The following is a 7,148-nucleotide window of genomic DNA, read 5'->3' on the forward strand; positions in this document are numbered from 1 at the left end:
GAAAGCACCTTTATTCCAGCAGAAGTTACAGCTTCACTGTACCTTTTCTCCAAGACCAAGCTGCTTTAAACAGAGAGGAAGTGCACTCCAAATTAAGTAAAAAGGGATCATAATGTGGTCACATTTTTCTCCTTTGCTGATTGGCTACTGAAGAGTAAACAACATTCCACAACGTTTAGCTGCGGCAGCTTTCCCACTGCCAACTGTGGTCCTTCTCTCACCTGGAGTTCCTACACACTCTGGGAGCCGGCGGCACAAAGTTCACACTGCACGCAAGTTCTAACACATTTGAGAAGCGATTAGTGAGTGCACACTGGACTGGTTTTAGTGGAAACATGTTTGCATCACCTGTGACTGCCATCACCTTACTGTGTTTCTGTTTGCTTCATCCTACTTTGGGGCAGGTAAGCAAGTATGTAACTAAAATTGTTAACTATTGACTGAATGAATGAATGAATGAATTAGTCACAGCAGGGTACCTGAACTTATATCACGTCATTCCACTTAAAGTTCTTATGTCAAAAGGAATTGGTTAAAATGTGCTTCATGAATTATGTATGGCTTAAAGAGAATTGCATGCATAACTTCTTCTGAAGTCCAGAGCAGATCTTAATGTGAATGTACTTCTTGGCATCACAAAAAATGTTTCACAGAGCAAACCTTGAGTCACCCTTACTTTGCACGCAAGCCTCAAGAGCAACATCCCAGAGGCTCCGGTGGCTGAATTCACTCACTATATCTATGCTGTGCTTCACTGCAAACCAGCGAAACATTTCCAAAACGCTGCATCTGGCTGTGAATGGCTCTCTTCAGCTTCTGCCATGCATGTCTGTGCCTGTATGTGTTTGTTTGTTTGTTTTCTACTGCAAACTGGCCAGCCAATTATGTGTTTGTAGAAGTGCATAATAATGTGAGTGTGATGCTGTAGACTCTTGCATATGTGCGTGAGAGCATATTGTTATTTAGACTCTAAATCTATTAAATAGAACTGTGCTGCAATTTTGTGCTTCAGCACCACATGCCTCCTACAGACTGTGGTAACATCACCCAGTTAACATGAACACCATGTGAAATATCTCCCAGCACAGGCAGAAAGGGGCCTTTGACAACTACCTGATAAACACCAGCCATCAGCACCAAAAATGACTGAAGTCATTCCAAACCTCAGTTCAGTCTAAATAAGAAAAGCGTTTTCAACAAATATTGACTCTTCTTACATAACTGCTGCTGGATGAAAACACTAATTGGTTGTCTGAAAACATGTGAGAGAGCAGAGGTCTGGTGGGGACTGATGCTGTTGAATCAACGAGAGTAATGAGGGAACGGTTATGGGTTGAAAATAGGTGTGTACAACTCACTTGAGCTCACACCCTGTTAAATGAAAGCAAGGCGCTGGAAGGAGATGACTGGTTGAGTCAAAAATCAGCAAGTAATTACCCTCTAATGAAAGCTTTTACCTCCATTTCTGTAATGACTCGTGTAGTTAAAACTTCAAACCTAAGCAGAACATCACACCTGGAACCACATAAGAAAGTGTTACACACAGAGCCTTTCTTGTCAGCATGACTGAGTTACAGTATGGAGCTAGCTGGGGGGGGGGGAGGTTCCTGCTGGCAAATATAGTGACAAAACATTCTCTGATCCCCACAAGATTTACTCCTTTACTCATATGAGCACATCAGCCTCTGCAGTGCACTGGGTAAAATAGCGCAGTAGGTAGAGCAGATTCATTTGTCTATTCATTTAGATGAAGAGATTTTTTTTCCTCATTGCGATAGCATTCAAACAGAAATATGTGCAGGTGCAATTTATATGATTTAACATTACAGAAATGCACTAGAAGTTTGGATTTTTAATTTTTTTTCATTTGACACAAAAAAGAAAACCAAATCCTTTTATTGAAGACTTTTGAATGAATTTGTGTCCTTGAATGAACAGGAAGATAAATAAACTGTTAATAGAAGCAGCATCACTGGCTTGTGGTGCTTTCATCTCTCAACAAATTTCACCTGTCCTGAGTCAAATAAATTGCTTTTCCATTTTCAGATATTTAGCAAGGATGGTGTTTTTTTGTTTTTTTAATAAGAAACTGTCATTTTCAATGTAATATTATATAGTGTGCCTAACCTTCTCACATGTTTTTTTTAGATGGTTGCAACTGTTTTTCTGATCCTCTTTGTGAATTAGAAGATCAGTATTGACTTAAAATATTCAACATTTATGAATTTATTCAGTAGCTCTGTATTATTCTAGGACTGTCCGAGCAGGCAAGAAATTCAAGGGTCCTTGAAGCAGGTCCAGAAGCTTCTGTCAGCCCATGAAGCCTCCTACATGCAGAGTCTGCGCAACCTAAAGAAGAAAATAAATTTACTGCTGAGCAGTGCTGCAAGGCAGAACACAAAAGCCATCAACAGTAAGTAAATATCTTAGAAAGACATGTTTTAAATTCTTAGATATCAGTATTTCTGCTGTTATGTTCTTATAATTTCTAGGTACCTGCCCCAAACTGGAGTCCCTCATTAATGGGAGGAAACTTGGCAAATCGCACAGCATTGGCCATGAGATTCACTTCCTGTGTGACCCTGGTTATGAACTCGTGGGATCAGAGAGCAGGGTTTGTCAGGAAAGCCTGACCTGGAGTGGCCAGCAACCAACCTGCCGAGGTGAGAGAGGAGCCTTCTGCTGCCTGGCCTTGCTGTGATGGTCATTTTCTCCATTGCGTCCTCCTAATCCTCCTCCCACCAGTGTTTCTCCACTTCATTACTCTGACCATCACTCATCATGCTATCTAACCCACTGATCACTTTTACAATCTTGTCAACATCTTCTGTGTAACCTCTCTTCTCCTTGCCCCCTTTTATTTGCACTATTCTGCTTTCTGGGCATCAAACATGCCAACAACATTTTTCTATACGATGATACATTTCACATGTGACCCATGATCATATTTCTTTATGTACTTTGGTCATTGTCCAGAGAGCTTCTTGAATGCTGTGACGTGCGATATTCCAGCCTCCTTGTGCTTTGACAGCTTGCTGACTTTGAGATAACAACTCAAAGGCTGTTTGATCAGGATGTGGCATCCCCTACACTTTGGCTGCCCCTCCTGTTAACTCATTTGCTCCCGTATTTTCTCATATGTCTCCACACACATGCATATGTCATTATGTAATGTTCCGTGATGTTCAAGCATCAAAGCTATTGAGTTGCATACATATGTGTATCTCTGGACAGAGTTCAAACATAACCTTAATATCTTTTTCCCCTCAGACATCAATGAGTGTGCATCCTCCCCTTGTCTGAATGGTGGGACGTGTGTTGATGAGGTGAACCAGTTTTCCTGTGTCTGTGCCAAAGGCTGGGCTGGAGTTACCTGTCAAAGCCCTGTGCCAACATGTAAGTATAATACATTGCATACTCAGACCACACACATGAATGAAATGTAGTGATACTTTACCATTTGAAAGAGATTGCATTGGGCATTTGCTTGTGTAGGCACTAAAATTCAGTAGACACCAACAGTTTTACTAAATTCATCTCCTTTTTCACACTATCTAAATATGTCTACAGTTAAAGATAGGTTGATAGTTTACTGAGAGATTTGAAAGTCTGGTAATGTTTTTGACAGTCATCCAATCGTTACATTAAAACATCCACCAACTTTACCCAAGAGAGTGGAGTGGTAGATGTGGACAGATTTCCAGGGCTAAGAGAGAGAGAGAGACAGCTGTGAACACGCAGGTTCAATTTAGACGCTTACTTAAAACACATGTGTTTGGACAGTGGGATGAAGCACAGGGAGAACATGCAAACTCCACTCAGAAAAGTCTGGCTGACAAACAGGTTTAAAGCCAGAGCGTTTCTGCTGTGAGGCCACAGCACTAACCACTATACCATTTATACATCAGGGGATGGGGGTGAGGAGTTAGACTCCATCCCAGCTGTCACTGGGTGAGAGGCCATGTATGCCACCTAGACAGGTTGCCAGTCCATCACAGGGCCAACACACAGACACAGTCAACCACTAAGGCTTATATTTAGAATCACCAATAAACCAAACAACCATGTTGTTGGACATGTTTTTGAAGAAAGCCAGAGTATTGGGAAAGAACACAGGCACAGGGGGAACATGCAGACACCACACAGGAAGCCTAGATTTGAAGAGCAGATTTGAACCCAGCTAACCACTATACCTCCCACTATTTAAACATACACAACATATTCCTCCCCACCCACAACCCCCATTTAACATAGTGTGGGTAACTGCAGTGTTTTTGTAAAAGACAAAACAAAACAAACCTTACAGTTAATAATAATAATCCATCCATCCACTTATCCGTTTCAGGGTCGCGCTGGAGCCTCACCCTGGACAGGTCACCAGTCTGTCGCAGGGCTAACACACAGAGACAGACAACCATTCGCACTCACATTCACACCTATGGGTAATTTGGATTTATCAATTAACCTATCCCCACAAACTGCATGTCTTTGGACTGTGGGAGGAAGCCAGAGTACCCAGACAGAACCCATGCAAACACAGGGAGAACATGCAAACTCCACACAGAAAGACCTGATGGTGGAATTGAACTCAGGACCTTCTTGCTGTGTAGCAACAGTGCTAACCACTGTGCCACCATGCTGCCCTAAAAATAATAATAACAATGATAATAATAATAATAATCTAAATTACATTTCACCAGAATTTCTACACAAACATTTTCTTCTTTTTATTCCTTACTGGCAAAATAAACAAATCCAAATATATTAACACTCAGATATCTTCACTAAGCTCATGCTGCTGTCTTGTTCTTGTAGAAGAACAGAGCTTATTAAATATTACCTATCAAACTCGTATCTGTGAGGGCTTTATGTTGTTGCCACCGATACAACCCAGTGACTGTCCTCTTGGATTCCATTTGACACGGGCAGGCGTGACTGACACTGTCTCATATCACCATCGGCACACCAACATCAGTGTCTGACATATATTGTCAGCTGATTAAATAAATAACTCGTATCCCTGGGGCAGATACAAAGCTACAGCAAAGAAAATATGAAAACAGGTTATAAAAACTTTTTCTACAACACACCAGCATTGCTTACCTGTCTTCTCCTCCTTATTCAGTCTTTGTCACCATGACAAACACCTCTGCCGCCACCTCCCCATCCACAGCTGCTGCTGCATCCACTTTACCAGCTGCCACCACCGGGCCTCATGTTCGTCCATCACAGTGCACTATAGTGCAGGGGACCACCCACTGCACCTGTGAGCCAGGATACACCATCTCTGGCAGAGACAGCTACACCTGCACTGGTACACCTAACAACTTTAGTATAACGCAGACTATACATTTTTCATATTATGATGTTTCCATATGGGTTGTTAGCCATGTCTGTGTGTGTTATGCATTTTAGATATTGATGAATGTGAGCTGTTTCATAACGGACAGGCTGGGAGGTTGTGTTTACACGCTTGTGTTAACACCCCTGGAGGCTATCGCTGTTCCTGTCCTGCAGGATACAACGTGACCCGTGACGGACGCAGTTGCAAAGGTGAGCAGTCCTTCTTCCTGCTTTATATTTTGCTATCACTTTTGTTTTGATTTTTTCTTTTGCTAAATTTGCACTCAGAAGTACTCAAAGCATTCCTCCAAAAGGCAGATTCTGAGGAATGTAATACAAAAATGTAGAGTCTAAAGGTACACTTAATACAATTTTATTCATTTTGACTCTTTTTCTTTTCAGTAATGGCAAATCAAAGAGTTGCAGCCTAAATGATGTCCCAACTAAATGTGGGGGTTTTGTGTTTCTCTTTTGTGGCAGATATTGATGAGTGTGCTACGAGGCAAAACAACTGCACGAAGGACCAGATGTGCATTAATACATATGGTGGTTTCCAGTGTGTTCGTGTGGACTGCCCCAAAATTCCTAATGCTACATATGTCAAAACGTCACCTACGTGAGCATTATCCTTATTTTTGTGTGAGATGCATAGTAACAACTAATTCTTTAAAATCTCTCTTTTAGTAACATCTTTCTCATTATTTTCCAGGCGCTGTGAACGTAACCCCTGCCCTGTGGACAACAAGGCGTGCTCTCAGGCCCCAAACTCCTTCTCCTACCATTACTTGGCTGTTGTTTCCAACCTGTCAGCTCCCCGCGTCATGTTCAGAGTGTCAGCACTGCGCCCGATAGGTGACACCCTTCGTTTCTCCCTGCTAGGCGGAAGGCCAGTTCGCCGCCACTTCACAGTGCAGCGCTCAGACCGCCTCACGGGCGAGCTGATGCTGGTGAGCCCTGTGCAGGGCCCTGCCACTCTGGAGGCAGAGGTGGAGATGAGTGAGCTGGAGAGGCGAGTGCAGCTGGGGAAATACATCACCAAAGTCACTATGTTTGTTTCCCAGTATGAATTCTAAGAAAAATCTATTTATTGTGCAAAAAAATAGAAATGCATGTAGAAAATTGGTACATGTAGCAAAGAGTAACAGCACTTGACTTGAGGATACTTGCAATAAGCTGGAAAGACTAAAGAATGACAGCCCGTCCTGAAATAAAGCATTATTTTTGTAATAGTGCCTTAAAATTTATATGCACGTAATCATTATGCCTACGGATGTTTTGGTTTATAATTATGTTTTATTGATTCTAGTTTTGGTACTCTTTCTGTGATAAAACTATAATACCTTTATTGCCTCCAGTACACCCATTAAACATCATATAAAACATTAACAGTTCAGTCTTTTCCTTACTAATTCTTTAAGGCTTTTCTACACTCTATTCCTTCTGAAATGTGTTTTAAGAACTGCCCGATAGACTGTGAGCAGGGACATATGCGAGCAGAGGTTGTTTAATACTTCAGTTCCTGCAGCACAGAGCAACGCTGTTCGCCTGACAGCCAAGGAAGGCTTGCTGAAAAGAGCCTCTGTGTTCCTACAGTGCACGAATAACTTTAACTTTTGCATTTGCAAAACAAGTACACACAGAAAAGAGCTGTGTCATGCACCCTAAAAGTAAAGTCTGTGCAATCTTTTTCCTTTCATTTAGGGGGGGTTTATATCTGAGGAGTTTCCAAGGAGCGTGATGAAATGTGTCGCCACTGTGCTGCACCAGCCATCTATCTTCTCCTTGATGTTACACAGCTTTCTGAG

General features: G+C 42.0%; 1 protein-coding gene across 1 annotated transcript; it reads left to right on the forward strand.

Annotated features, from left to right (window-relative positions):
* Positions 1-203: 203 nt before the first annotated feature.
* Positions 204-6,729, forward strand: LOC120721640 (fibulin-7). Its single transcript, XM_040012124.1, has 8 exons — positions 204-404; positions 2,254-2,413; positions 2,493-2,663; positions 3,271-3,396; positions 5,126-5,314; positions 5,416-5,553; positions 5,824-5,959; positions 6,053-6,729. The coding sequence occupies exons 1-8, from the start codon at positions 336-338 to the stop codon at positions 6,414-6,416; spliced, it is 1,353 nt and encodes a 450-aa protein (XP_039868058.1). The 5' UTR covers positions 204-335; the 3' UTR covers positions 6,417-6,729.
* The last annotated feature ends 419 nt before the right edge of the window (positions 6,730-7,148 follow it).

The sequence above is a fragment of the Simochromis diagramma genome, unplaced genomic scaffold (assembly GCF_900408965.1).
Source record: "Simochromis diagramma unplaced genomic scaffold, fSimDia1.1 OVJJ01000603.1, whole genome shotgun sequence".
NCBI lineage: Eukaryota > Metazoa > Chordata > Actinopteri > Cichliformes > Cichlidae > Simochromis > Simochromis diagramma.

What these genes read in the sequence shown, in the direction of transcription:
- LOC120721640 (XM_040012124.1), top strand. Translation starts at nt 336, where the DNA reads ATGTTTGCATCACCTGTGACTGCCATCACCTTACTGTGTTTCTGTTTG. An exon ending in GAACACAAAAGCCATCAACA is followed by an intron (nt 2,414 to 2,492) that starts GTAAGTAAATAT and finishes TATAATTTCTAG; the next exon opens with GTACCTGCCCCAAACTGGAG. An exon ending in TCAAAGCCCTGTGCCAACAT is followed by an intron (nt 3,397 to 5,125) that starts GTAAGTATAATA and finishes CTCCTTATTCAG; the next exon opens with TCTTTGTCACCATGACAAAC.